Below are 14878 nucleotides of genomic sequence, written 5' to 3'. Positions count from 1 at the left end.
CAAACAGCAAACCCTAAAAGTGTCACAAAACACTTTGTCGACAGATAGCAACTCCATGTGCTAGGCAATTTCTCCAACTATTTTTATGGACCTCATCAAACATTGTGTCCATGCTCTTTCTCCAAAACAATCTTTACTGTGCTCCCATTCTCTTTCTCCTTTAAGAGCCTGGCTTTCAAGCCAGAAGCTACAGGCATCACAACTCTGTACTTTTATGGTGCAAGGAAACTGCCAAGGGAAACAGATGGGGCTTTATGATAGCAAATTGTAAAGAAATAAAAAGGTAGAAGGGTAATTCTGGGATTATAAAACTCAGATTTTTTGTAAGACTCTTTGGGATTGTTGTACAGCTTTTCCCCCTTTAAAAATAATAAAAAAGGTAGGAGAATTGTTCCATTTCATTAAACTGCTACACTGCCAATGTTGAAAAACATGAAGTTTCTAAAAGTATTTTGTTGTTAAAAAGAATCCCCTGGAGCCTGAAGAATCCTGAAACTTTGGACAATGAAGAGGTTAGCCTCCAAGACTTTCAAGAGGAATGATGATAATAATAATGCAATCAATCCTTCCTTCCTTCCTTCCTTCCTTCCTTCCTTCCTTCCTTCCTTCCTTCCTTCCTTCCTTCCTTCCTTCCTTCCTTCCTTCCTTCCTGTAAATTTGTTACTCTTGATATTTGACTGCACCAGTCCTTCCAGTATTATTGGCAAGGCTTTTTGCAGTAGTTTGTTCCTCCTAGGGCAGAGGGAGAGGCCAAAACATACTCAGACCAGCTTTGTGCAGGATCGATGTGATGGCCCTCCGATTTCTACTCTGGTTCCTCAACCACTACACCAAGCTGTCTGGCTTTGATCAAGACCAATATAACATTTCTAGAACCATGGTGTCAGAATGGTCAGAATGCAGTATTGCAAGCTGACTCTGCCCACTACCAGGAGTTTGATCCTGAATGGCTCAAGTTGATTCAACCTCCCATCCTTCCAAGGTCAGTAAAATAAGAGCCCAGATTGTTGGGAACAAAATGCTGACTCTATAAGACTGCTTAGAGAATGATGTAAAGCACTATGATATTGTATATAAGGCTATTCTATACATTGGGACATCTGTTGGTACCATCCATTAGATTGTCCAAGATTCCCAATGATCAAGCTGTTAGTCTCCTTAGGAGGCTGAAAGTGCAAAAGGTAGTCATATTTCCTGTATCAATAATTTCACTTACAAATCTTTCATTTCCATAACAAGTCAAGACTCTAGCTTTATGCCACAGAGTGTAGACTAGAGAATAGGAGGAGCAGGCTGAGAATTGTTGCCACGCTATGGTATCTGCTTGTAGCTCCAAGCTTCTTATGGAATTTCTGGCATCTGAGGAGTCTCACCACTACCTCTTCCTCCCTGTATGGCCACATGGAAAAGTATGGCTTCCAGCTTCAATAAGAGCTTGAAAGGTATCTTAGCAAGTAGCAACTAACCTTTGAGTTTGAATGCTAGAAGTTAGGATTGGACCTGATTACTACATTGGTGGGAAAAAATTAGGACATTCCAGGGCTTTATACTCCTTGAGGAAATTGAAAAATATTCTACAAGATGATAGTTGAAAACTAGCTCCAGTGTTGCTAAGAAAAGTATATGGCTGTCTGCAAATACTCAGAAGTTGAGCTTGACTTAAGGGTTTCAGTCTTCTTTTCTAAATGATTGGGTTTTTTTCTCTTTCTACCAGCTCAAGAAGCCCCAGATATTTTTTATGCAAAATGACATGCAAACTGAAGAAAGGAGGTTTTGCTCCATTCAGAACCTAACTTAAAAAGAAGATCCTCTGCTAGCTTAGAACTCATTTTTTTCTTTTCAAAAGCTGTCAGTTACATACATGGGACATCACCATATAGTCACCATCTTGACTTATTCTGTAGATGACCCTGTAGCAGGTAAGGCTTGCTGCTTTGCATGGCTTCTGTCTTCAGATGCATTAGGAAATGTGCATTCCTTTTCTATATGAAGATATGTATTTGAATGTATATTAGGTCTGTATGTCACTGAAAACAAAACATGCTTGATCAAAGATCTGGGTTTTAAATATGTCCCTTTGATATGGATTATAATGGCAAATGTAGCAAATATGCTTTCTGCCATGGAAATGTGAAAGGAAGGAAGGAAGATTAACTAAGAAAATAGGAAAAATAGACCCTGCAAATGAATCATTCTGGTAAATCAAGAAATATGGAGGGTGATTTCACTTCAATCATTCTTACAGCTCTTAGATCTGGACTGCAAAAATCCAGATGACCATGAGAAGCAGCACAGAGATTTAGGAAACTCTGTAACAGTGTTATAGAAAAGAAGGGGAGAGTAGAAGGGCTGCACTGTAAATGGCTTGATATATTTTATGGATAAGAAGTAAGAAACAGATAATCATGTAATAATCAACATCACTGGCACTGGAATAATTCAGGTAGATGTACTATAGTTGCTGCCTTTATTTTTGCTTTTCATTTTTGTGAATAACATTTATTCCATTTCATTCAACTTGTTAGTTCTCTCCTCAGGGAGTTTATAGCATCCACAGTCCAGGCATTTATTTTTAAAAATATTTATTCTCTAGTTTTTCAAGAAACTGAAATGCAAAGCAAAATGTGTAGTCATGTTTCTTCCTCAAGTGTTTACTTCTTTTCGGAAAATTTTAATCAAGAAACATGCACTCCCGACATTGATAGAATATATATGCTATCTAAAGAAAAAAGTATCCAATTATTATTTTTACATTCTTCCATGTCCCAAAAGTTTTCTCCATCTCTTCACCAGATTCCATAGCCTAAGAAATATCCTGTAAGTTTCATTCAGTTATGTTTTTTTAAAAAATGTGAATGCCTGTCCATTTAAAATGCATTGTCTATGTATGGAATATAGTATAAAATCTTTTAGTTAGAATCTGGTTAAATATTATCTAAGAGGAATGCAGTGCTTGCATAATTAACTCCGGGTAACATTTTTAAAAAATCATTCAATCTAGGAATAAATATAAAAAAATCTATTTCATGATATGATTTGAACATCATTCTTGGAAGTCCAGGAGTATATTTTCATAGAATTTAATCCCTGTGTATATGCATACAAATAAATAGAGAACTTGTTTTATTTTGACTGCACAGACAACTGGACATCCTGCTGCCAAGGCACTTAGCAGGATTGTTATTGGAACATTTTTGAAGGATGATCATCCGCTTTCCTGGGGCAACAAGGACTGTGGTTTATGGAAGAAGATGTGCTTTGCAAGCAGAAAGTTTTATATAAGATCCCCCAGAGAGCTGCTGCTAGTCACAATTGATAATATTAAGGTAAAAGGACCTGGCTGGATGTTCTGACACAATAGGGCAGCTTCCTGGGTTTCACTAGGTTTGTAGATCTGTTACTTATTCCTAGATATATTTACCCTGCATCCTAGACACCACTTGACATCTTGGCACATGAACCTAGGACATGTCACTTATTTCATCTTTATAGCACATTTAGACAAGACTGTAACAGAATATTTTTGTAGGTTCTAACCTAAAAAAAGTATGCATCAACTGATGGGGGGAAATGTTATTATGTCACTTTGTTTGATTTGTCAGGAAGTATAGCTGTGTGATTGACTCGGTCTTTGGAGTTCAAAAACTTTATCATATTTTTTTCCACAATTCCTGAATGAAAATGGGGGAGTCTATGATCAAAAAAGCTGGTCATGTTTAACAAAATATTCAATTTCTTATTTCCAATATTCCCAAGGGGTCTTTATATATTGCCTAGAGGCAATTTTAGAATTTATGGCGATGATTCAAACTGCTTTTGGTACTATATCATGATAGCGTCCCATTTATCTCTCTTTGCAAATTATAATAATTTTAAACCATTAAAATGAGGTTGGGTGTAGAGTGAATTGGCCATCAGATCATTGTTCCGAACCCATTGGTGCTCATGGACCATGCAACTTCATTTTAACATTCATATATTAAAAACAGAGGCAGGAAAGTTGATTTAAATGATTACTTATATGAAACAGCTCTGATGTGTACCAGATTTTTTGCTTGTGGTTTTTTGCCACAAACAAAGCAACATTTCTTTGTACCCGTAAACTTTATTAAAATATGTGCTTCTTCAGCCTTAAATTAAATTTTAAAAGTATTTTGACTCTTACAGAAATAGCATCAAAGTAAGGTAATGAGAGGATTACAATGCAAAGAAGTAACATAAAATAGCACATACAAAGGAAAGAAATTCTCCTGCCCCATCAATTAAAAAAAGCTATGGATCTCTCTCTTGACAGGCTTTAGATCAAGGGTGTCGAACTCATGATGACACATCATCATATGATGTATCACAACTCCCCCCCCTTTGCTAAAATGGGGGAGGATGTGGACAGCGCATGACGCATCTGGGCCATGGGCCGTGAGTTTGACACTCCTACTTTAGATAGTTTACCCTATAATGCTGGAACAAAAAGAAAAATAAAGCAGTAACTATCTAAAATAAATAAACTGCATATGATACGTTCTTGAAAAGGAGCTGCAAAATTCACAAAATATAAAATGATATTGCATCTGTTCGCATTTATTGTACCAGTTGTTCTGAAGAGTATGACATTCGTTCACCAGACCTCTTGACAACCTGACTTGAAATTTTATTTAGTAACCAACTTGTGAGTATATTGTATATCCTGCCATGGTAAAAAGTAATAATTTTGGAATAATATTCAAAAGCTACATCCTTTATCTTTTCAGCAAGAAAGTTGTAGGTTTACATTTGGAAAAAAAGACATTGCAATCTCCAGTGGTGGAACAAGGCCTTGATTTAGCCATTACAGAAAAACAACAATATAGAATTTTGCCATTTACAAATCAATATTTGTCCTTAATTCATCTGATGACATTTTAGATAAAGATGATCCTTCAGGCATAAATGTTGGTGAGTGAATGAGTGCATTACCTTTGAGAACATTTTCTGATTCTCTTACTGATTCTCTAAGAGCTGAACATCACAATTTGTAAAATATATCTTCCATGTTAGAACATTTCAGTTTGATGTCATCTACAGAGATGCAGACACTGTCCCCCCCCCCTCAAAAATATCATGTTTTCATCTGGAAATCTTCACCCAAATTCCAGGAAATTCAAGAGAGGAAATAAACTCACAAGATTTATTCAGATATTACAAAATTGCTTTGCCCCAGACTCTGAAAGGACAACAGGCATTCATTTGCTGTAAGATATAATTTCTGACTCATATAATATTTCATTATGACACTAAATTGTTTTTCTGGGATATGCTATGCAAGCATGAGAGCTACACATGCTCACTTGATTCACATCACTGAATTTTTAACAAAAGTGAGACACACTTGAAAAAAAATTAAGGCTTAGCTAGATGAAGTGGAGTGTCTGTTGGTCATTTGCTTTCAGAATGTGGTACATGTTATTTTAATAATCAAATAATCAAATAGTCTAATCTGCACTTTACTTTGCTGCAAGTTCTTTCCATCAACTTTTAAGCCTTTCCAGTTTCAACTATGAGGTGAAAGAAAACAGTCTGGAGCAATAGACTGGTGAGAAATAAGGTGTTGGAGACAGGAATATTTAGAGTGTTTCTTCAGCATTTACTTTAGCAGTGAAGTGATAGAAATGGAATAAGACATGTATCAGCCACTGTCACTTCTAGTTTGGCTTTACAAGTGCAACTATGAACCTGACAGAAATATCAAAAGATGCACCATTCTATGTGGAAAGGTGCAATGGTACAAATATTCACAGAGACAATGAGACAATAAATTATTCTAGATCTGTAATTACTGTAGATTGTCATGTCAGCAAAAAATTGTCTAGGATTTGGTATAGAAGTGCCAGATCAATTGCAAACTCATATTATCCCTTGTATGGCGTACATTTTAATTGAGAATAATTTCATTGCTCCAATGGTGATGGTGGTGGGGCTTGAGGCGGGGGGGAGGACACTGTAGGATGAACCATAGATTAAACAGTGTTGTGGTTCCTAATGCTTAGAATGGTTGCAGTGTGGCATATATTTTAGAGACGTTTGAGCTCAAAAAATCCAACATAATAGAGGTTGTGTCCATATTGCTGCTGCTAGTGTTCTGTCTTTTAGAGTCACAGGCACAACAGCTGTTCCAGTAGGTGATAACTGTATTTGGAATGAATCATGAACTCAGAAATACCTAAGACATAAAAGTTGGAGATACAACAAAATATTTTCCCTTCTTTGTTGGGGTAGCTATAAAATATTTACTCAAATGTTGTATGGCACAATTTCAGGAAAAAAATGAGAGTTGGACATTCTGAGCCAACAGGGAAAGCTATCCTGGTTGGTTGGAGGTAGTGACTGATGACCCAATGACCTCTTGAGTTTAAGTGGGAGAGATGACAGGGAAAATGACTTGGCTTTCTTTTTTTCCCTACTGTTGACTCATCAACTCAGCCCATCTGTCACTCGACTGTGGGCAGGGAAATCTGAGCCAATATAAGGCTTTATGAAGACAACAGGTGGGTGAGTCGGGGGTGGACGAATAAGGCTTTGAAATGCCTTTCAAACTATAATGAAGATATTTTATCTTAATTGGATATTGGATCTTCTTTGAGAAAACATCTAGATTTGGGGGGGTCACATGTTTGGACAAGGCGTCACATCACTCTTCAGTAAATGCCTAATGACCCGATCTCAAGGGTGTATATTAGCTTTAGTAATACAAACAGAAAAAGCATCCTTACTTAGTAGGAAATTAGAAAGTTTCAGCAGAGCTAAAATGTTATCTTCTGTTCCTCGCAGCTTTGAATAAAATCTGATTTCATGCCAGACCGAGGCTGCTGTCCTAATGTCCTTATTAAGTCAGATGAGGATCAAGTGCAAAAATAATTTTGTAATGTGTACAAAGAATTGAAATGTTTAGTGACTTTTTTTTAACCCTGAAATTCATTTAAAAGTGGCTTTCAGCCACTAGCAATGCAGAATATAGCAGTAGCAATAGCAATAGCAGTAGACTTATATACCGCTTCATAGGCCTTTCAGGCCTCTCTAAGCGGTTTACAGAGAGTCAGCATATTGCCCCCAACAATCTGGGTCCTCATTTTACCCACCTCGGAAGGATGGAAGGCTGAGTCAACCCTGAGCCGGTGAGATTTGAACCGCTGACCTGCTGATCTAGCAGTAGCCTGCAGTGCTGCATTTAACCACTGCGCCACCTTGGCTCTCTAAATCTAACTTATATGAATTGACCAAGTAGAATAGATCAAATTGGGAAAAAATGTCTTTCAATCCTGATTATTTTGTTACCAACATGACCAACTAAAGCTGATTTTAAAAAAAACATCTGGGCACTGATACTAGAATCCACAGACTGAGGCACCAAATTATTTTATAAAAACTCCAAAAATAACATATTGAAAATAATCATCTCTGTCTCTGTGAGGTCTCATAATCAACAGTCCTATCCATAAGTTAAGTGGCAGTCTTCTGGATTTGTGGAACTGGATATCATAAATCTTGATTAACAAAAGAAGTAAGTATATGTTTGCATTAAAACAAAAATATTAATTGGAATCACTAGACTTTAGCACAAATATTAGATTTCCATCTCTATTGATATGTACAAAAATATATTTTTCCTTTTAATATGATTAAATTACTATTTTTCCAGCCTTAATCCCAGCCAAAGTCATGGCCAGTCATCTGGTAGAACTTCATGTTGAAGGGCCGATAGAATTCTCGCAGCCTTTGTATTACTTTCTGGTCAATGTCGGGATGGGTCCGTCCTTTCGTCTTGCCCAGGCAGTGGGGCTTGCTGCTGCCTTCAGCCTTTTTCAGGCATGGGAACCCCTTGGTTTTGTTGAAGTAGAAATGTTTATCTGTGATGATCCTCTTGAGGCCCAGAAAGTCCTGGACGCGGCCCAACTCGCCTGCTGGATCACTGATCAGTCTCTCCCCACTGACAAAAAGGATTTGCCCAAGCGGGAAGTACAGGAGCCAATTTTCTAGGTGCTTGGCATAAATGCCAATCTGGATGGCACTCCAGGAGGTATCAATCAGGCCCGTAGTCCTGTTTTTGAAGGTCAGGCTCTCAAAGGACGGGATGTCTGGCTTCTTGGAAAGGGTTTGTGTGTAGTCAGAAATGGCTCGGGTGACCGGGTCTCTCACCACCACAATGAGCTTGGTGTCCTTTGACATAGAGGAGATGCGAGCTGGTGCTTCCTTAGTGACAAAGTAGCTGGGCGTCTTCTCCATGGTGATCTGGCCATCAAGAGTCCTTGGCATCAGTTCCCTAATGAAAAATAGAAGAGAGAATTTGCAGAGCTGCACATTTGTACATGTCTATCTTCAGCTCAATCATAGAAAATAATGGAACTCATAAACGGGATGTCATCTATGGGAGAAATTTTAAAACATTTGAGCACAAGGTGTTTTTTTTTAATGCATAAGGTGTCTTTTGAGTTGAGATTAATTCTTAAAGCCCAGTACATTCTGATGGTGTCTTAGGTCAGATTCCACTTAGCTTTTTGAGTTCAACCAACCAAAAGTTAGTGAGTGATACAATATCTTATCAACAAATATTGTATCAGACAAGATAATACATGGAAAGTTGAAATTCTTATTTGTTCTGTAACATGGAAATATTGGTAACTGGCAGACCAATTGGTATCTATATAGATTAGGCCTAAGTCAGGAACACTAAATGGTTTTTCTAATTGAATGTGCCTTTGAGAATAACATCCAAATTCAGCATTCTGGTCACTTCCACATCACATTCATTAGTTTACAAATTTGAGAGAATAGAAGGAAGGACTTTTAAAACATTTAAATGATCTCTAGAAAAAAGGTGCATATGAAAATTATTCTAGTGCAAAAGTCTTGTGAGTTATTATTTTCCTATATTTACTATTCAATTATACATTACTATATCAAAAGGTCCCATCTCATTTCAAAATTATATAAGATTATACAGGCAATGCCTTTATCTCACCATGCTATCTAGCATTGGTTTCATAAACTCATGAGGCTAAGCATTGGTAGGACCATTTGTTTAAGAAAAAGATCTACAACTGTCACCTGTTAAAAATAAAGTTCACCCCCCCCAAATAGGTCCACCATAATTCAGCTCCTCCAAATCAGATTTCCCCAGAAAATTTACCCTAAGGTCAGATACAGGAGGTTGAATATTATGTACTCTTATGAATAAGAACTATTTACATAGTAAATAGCAAAGAACGGTTATGTTTACAAGTGGATTTACGTGAAGAATTGAACGTTCTAGCTGGCATTTTGGCTGCACGATGATCTGTTTCACACTCTGAAGAAATGAACATTCGGCTTGTTGGCAGACTGAAACCACTGACTCTATATTGTTGGGAGCCACTAGGAATGTTATGCCACAACCCTGGAGAGATTGACTAATGACTTGGGCATCTTCCATAGACATAAGGCTGTGTGGACTGGTGACATCTGGATTTAATTGGGAAAAAATGCCACTAAAAATGATCAGGGCTACAAAAATATTTCGGCAACAGCAATTTTGAAATGCTATTTGCCCAAACAAATGGGCGTTTGTTATTTTAATGTTTGTAGTCCAGTGGAGGATGCATTGGCTTAATTACTTATTTAAGGAAGACAACTCCTTAAAGAGGAGTATTTTTTGGACTGCATCTATTAATTCAGCATTCAATGTTGAAATCCATGTTCACTTGGGTCTTTCAAAACTCAACTTATAATATTGAAGCTTGCACCAATATTTCACATAGTGAGGATCATCCCCTATTTGACAAGAGTCTGTCCTACAAGCACTACTTTCAAACAATGTAATGACATACTTATATGTTGAATAGATTTATACACAATTACATTATACAGAGCTTTCACTATATAATGTAACTGTGTATAAACTGTTGATTGTGTATTAAGCACTAGGTGTTCTTTAAATAGTTAGATGTGAGACCAGCAGGCATCTGAAGCTTCTACATGAGACTGTGGGAAGCCATGGAGATGACCTTGGAAAAACTATCTAGAATCCATTAAACAGGTGCATAAGCATGCTTTGGGTCCAAAGCATGGAGAAAAGTATTAGAAACAGACTTAGGCTGGCTATCCTCCTGAGTAACTAGGGCATTCATGGCAAACCATGGCACACGTGCATGCACATTCATTTGGGCCACAATTTAGAAGAGAAGCTGCCCAGGGAGCATGTGTGCACCAGAAAATGAACTTCTGGTTTCCAGTGTGAGCATGCATGCCAGCCAGCTAGTCTTTTCAGTTACTGGTGCGTATGCACATGCGATGATCAACTGGCCAGCGCCCATGTTCATGCTGGAAAACAGAAGACCAGCTCTTCCAGTTTCCGGCACTGCCGCACACACGATGGCCAGCTGATCATCATGTGCACATGCACACCAGAAACCCAAAAGAGGAACGGATGCTGCTGCATGTGCCAGGCAACATGGTTCCACATGCCACTTTGGGCACATGTGCTGTCCCAGCCCTAGGGTATAAGAGGAAAGGAAGAGAAAATAGAATCACTTGTAGAATTTTGTTACCATAGCCTTTCACAATAAAGTATAGTACTAGTTTTCTTGTGAAATCTATTTCCTGATCTGGACGACTTCTAGGGCCAAAAAAAAAAGTGAAAGCTTTGAGTTGGTCCATCAGTCACATCCAATGAACTTGTTTACTAACCTAGCACTAAAAGATATTGATGACCAACCTGACCATCTTCATTCCACAAGGACGAACTTCATGGAAATAGCAAATTTATGTATCTTCCCAATGGATTATGGATTTGTTATCCAGGGCATACAGTATGTATAGTTTAGTTCTGGAATGGGTATTACCCATTAATACCCAAGGGCACACATTCAGCAAGCTAGGTGTAGTATATACACACACAGCAGCAGCATACAATATGATAGTTCCTCTTAACTTAACACCTTCCATTTCTCTTCCCGATGCTGGGGACTTTTTATTTGTTTGTTGTTCTGCAGTGGCTGATGGTGATTTACTGAATGGAAAATTGTCTATAGACTTTTCAGCTGACGAAGAAAAGAGCAGCAGTAGGCAATCTTGTAAACAGCACAGATTTAGCTTCCATGTGGATGCCCTTGGGCACACTGAACAAAGAATGACATATCATCGCATACTGGTGCAGCAGCAGGCCCATTTTTGAATGCACTCACAAATGGATATATAGTGGTTGTTTTTCTGATCTTTAGTTGCTTTATCCTTAACCTAGCCACAATTCTCAGAGGTTGGGTTTTTTGCCATTAAGTATGTGCCAGAGTAAATGCCAACACACACACAAACACACACACACTCTTCTGGTAGAAGTTGCCGTCTACAGAATGACACTCAGTTCTCTGTTCAAGTTGCCAAGTTCCAACAGCTGAGGTCTCATTTGTGGAAACAAAACAAACAACATGTATAAACCACACCATAGTTTCAGATATTAATTTCTGCAGTTTTGCTGATTAAAAGGATGGTACTTATGGAGCATTTGCTGTTGGCCTGTCACTATCAAGCCAAAGATGTTATATGTTGACACATATTCAGATTAGAAATAGGAGCAGGGAAAAGTGTTTTGATTCACATTTCAAGAAACATCCTCATTCACAGCCAACACATGATCTGGAACACAATCATCCTTTAGTTTTTCACATTTCTCTGGAAGTCGATATCGATGGGGGCATCTGGTATCAGCCACTTCATACTGAAGATTGTAACTTGGATTATAAATAAGACTAACTTAAAAAGTCAAGAAATTAATGAAATAAAAATAAAAAGGGATATGTCTGTGGAACTAAATGAGAGGGAATGAAACAATAGAACTGAATGAAGGTGGCGTGGCCATGAGGGATAGAGGAAAATTAAGCTATAGGTTTCCTTATCAATGAAAGAGCTACAAAGTATGTTAGAAAGAATTAATTGATGTCCACTAAGTTGCTGTGGGTGCACTTAAAAGTACAAACCCATAGGTAGATGATATCTACATGTTAAGGTGCAGTAAATGATGGTAATGAGGGAGAAGAGCAGTTTAGAAATATGAAATATAAATAAATAATAGATGAACTAAATATGAATTTGGTGGAAAATTGTGCAGCATTCTGAAGGTATGCAGAATGAAGGTATGCAATCCAGGGGAAATAATTCTGTTTGATGACATGAATGAGTAGGTAGAAATGACACAAGCAAATACTGTGTAGAAAAAGTGTGGGGCCATATACAAACCCAAGAATGATAACTGTTAGGAGTAGAGCTAACATAGCATGGACTAGTTCGCAGATTAGTAAAAACATTGCATCAATAAATCTGTGCTGTAGGGCCAAATACCTGTTAATGTGGAAAGACAAGAAACCCCTAAAATGTCAACTCTGGAGGACTGATATGCATTTATATATAAAATGGTTTAACTGTTTGAAATTTGAATTTTAAAAACTTAAATGTATCAATCAAGATATGTAGCAGTCTTTGAATGACTCTTATTTTAATAACTTTTGTTCTTTCCAGCTTCTTTCCCAAAGTTGCATAAGCATTTTAACTACCTTTTAATATTTATGTTAATCCAGTAGACAATTAGAAATATTTACTCCCTATAAATTCGGAAACATTCATCATAATAATTATTTCCTGGTACTCCAAGGGACTAAAGAAAAATGCAAAATACTAAACTCTGCAAATGTTCCTGGGTAGCTTAACTCTTACAAAAATATGTGAGATTTTTAGAATGGATTTATTAATTTATTTTTTAAAATAAATTTTTAAAGGAAGTTAAGCAAATTCATTGGTCCAATTTTAGAATCTAATCAAGGACAGTATACTTTCAGATCACCATACAGGTAATACCTGGCATACTGGGGCTGTCGTGGCTCTTGACATCAACACTAAACTTCTTGCAGAAGACAACTGTGACTTTTTGTATTTCTTATAACCATCCTATAGAGAAAAGAAGCTAGTAAGTCACAGAATAAGGTTTTATTTTATTTTATTTTATGTGGCAGGTCAAGTTCTGGATTTGATTTTGTCCATTGGACAGGAAGACGATGTTCCAAAAGTGAGAAATTTTGCATCTGCTCTCTGGACATACCATTTTACTGAGATTTAGGCTTGCAGTGACTATTGTTTTCTGCAGGAGTGGAGTAATCCATCTCAAAAGGCTCCAAGGATTTTTTGGCTAGTGTGGCTGGTTAAACATTTGGTTGCCCTATGACAGTGATGGCGAACCTTTTCAACACCAAGTGCCGAAAACAAGCCCACGTGCTCATCTGGGCTGCAACCCAGAAGAGGAGCTGCCCAGGGTGCATGCACACACCCAAGAATGAACTTCTAGTTTCCAATGTGCGCATGCGCATCAGCCAACTAGTCTTCCAGGTTTCTGGCACACATGCGTGCACAATGATCAGCTGCCCAGTGCACATGCTTATGCAGGAAAAGCAGAAAGCCAGCTCTTCAGTATCCAGCATCGCTGCACACAAGAAGGCCAGCTGATCATTGCACACACATGCACGCCAGAAACCCAGAAGAGAAACAGGAGAGCCAGGTGACATGGCTCCACATGCCCAAAGTGGCACACATGCCATATGTTCACCATTATGGCTCTATGGAATGCAAAGAAGAGCAGGGCATCCACAGTGCAGAGTTTATTTCCTGGGTATACATCTCCATGGAGGACAATGAAACAAGGTTCTTCCCCAGCCCCTTATTTCATGACATATAGTTCAGTCAGCTAGAGCTTTATACTGTAGAGTCAAGACAATGATTGAGTGGTATGATTATTAGACCGAGTTATGACATGCATGACATTATTGCTAGTTACTCTTTGACTAAAACAACTTCTTTTTGATCCTTCCAGTTTCCATTTTCTGCCAGGAAAGTGTACACAACAGAACTCTCCAGAAAGCAACCTCACCAGATATCATGTAGTTAGTTAGGTGTGGTTTTTCAGGAGATGCTTTGCTGCTCAGATGACAGTGTGTTAAATATGAAAGCTGTTTGTTAATGCAGAGTTATCAAGGTGGTGGGATTGCTATTTTTTTGCATATGTGGGCAGGAGGAAGTAAAATGAAAACATGTTCCCAATCAACACTGTGAGTCAACAATGCTCCAAAAAGGACGGAAAAAAGGGGGCGGAGGTGGGCAGGTCTGATGAAAGCTTCAATTCACTATGGATCATGGCTCCCCGGTGCCTTTGCTATTACCTCACAGGCTTCGCTGCTTCCAGAATTTGTTCATTTGTGCGTAATATACATTGCAAGTAACACACATAAATGCCAAGAGTATAGTGTCTATTTAGGAGAGGAAATCAAAGGATTTTTCAGTTGCTAAATAGATAGGCAGATGGCTGTCTGGGCAAATATCTGAAGATGATTCCCACATATTATGATGGCTGGTTGCATATAAACTAACCATTAGAAAATTCCATGTCTTTCTCTCTCCCTCTCTCTCTCCCTCTCTCTCTCTCAGAGTGTGTGTGTGAGAGAGAGGGGGGGAGAGGGAGAGAGAGCATTTGCATAGACATGCAAACAAAACCACACAGAACCACAGACATATATAATTACAGTGCAATTCTATCCTTGTTTAAACATAAACAAATGTCACAGATGTCACATTATTTCATTCAGTGATCTCATTTGAAACTGTATTCCCATTTCAACTCTGTGGATAAGGAAAAAAAAGTATTTCTAAGAACTGATCCGACTGGGCTCTGCGCAGCCAAGGTAGAGGGTGTGGATCTTCTCATTGATCTCCACTCCTCCACCTTTATAAACTATTATGTTCCTATTGCCTCCCCTTTTGATGGGGCTAATGGTACATCATCATCATTAAAGAAAAATCCAGGAAAATCAGAAGATAAATCATGCAACCTGTA

The 14878-nt window shown here is 38.0% G+C and overlaps 1 protein-coding gene across 1 annotated transcript in view; it reads right to left on the bottom strand.

The window, feature by feature from the left end:
* Window positions 1-7231: 7231 nt before the first annotated feature.
* The window catches only part of LOC106537928 (heparan sulfate glucosamine 3-O-sulfotransferase 3A1), a 90216-nt gene continuing 82569 nt past the window's right edge, over window positions 7232-14878 (bottom strand). The window contains 1 exon segment of the mRNA XM_087709817.1: window positions 7232-8293. Within this exon segment, the coding sequence (XP_087565943.1) occupies window positions 7675-8293 (619 nt within the window). The 3' untranslated portion in view covers window positions 7232-7674.

The sequence above is a fragment of the Thamnophis sirtalis genome, unplaced genomic scaffold (assembly GCF_051295495.1).
Source record: "Thamnophis sirtalis isolate CommonGarterSnake01/CBP01778 unplaced genomic scaffold, rThaSir2_p1.2 scaffold_3, whole genome shotgun sequence".
NCBI classification, from domain to species: domain Eukaryota; kingdom Metazoa; phylum Chordata; class Lepidosauria; order Squamata; family Natricidae; genus Thamnophis; species Thamnophis sirtalis.
This window is presented reverse-complemented; position numbering and strand designations above follow the sequence as displayed.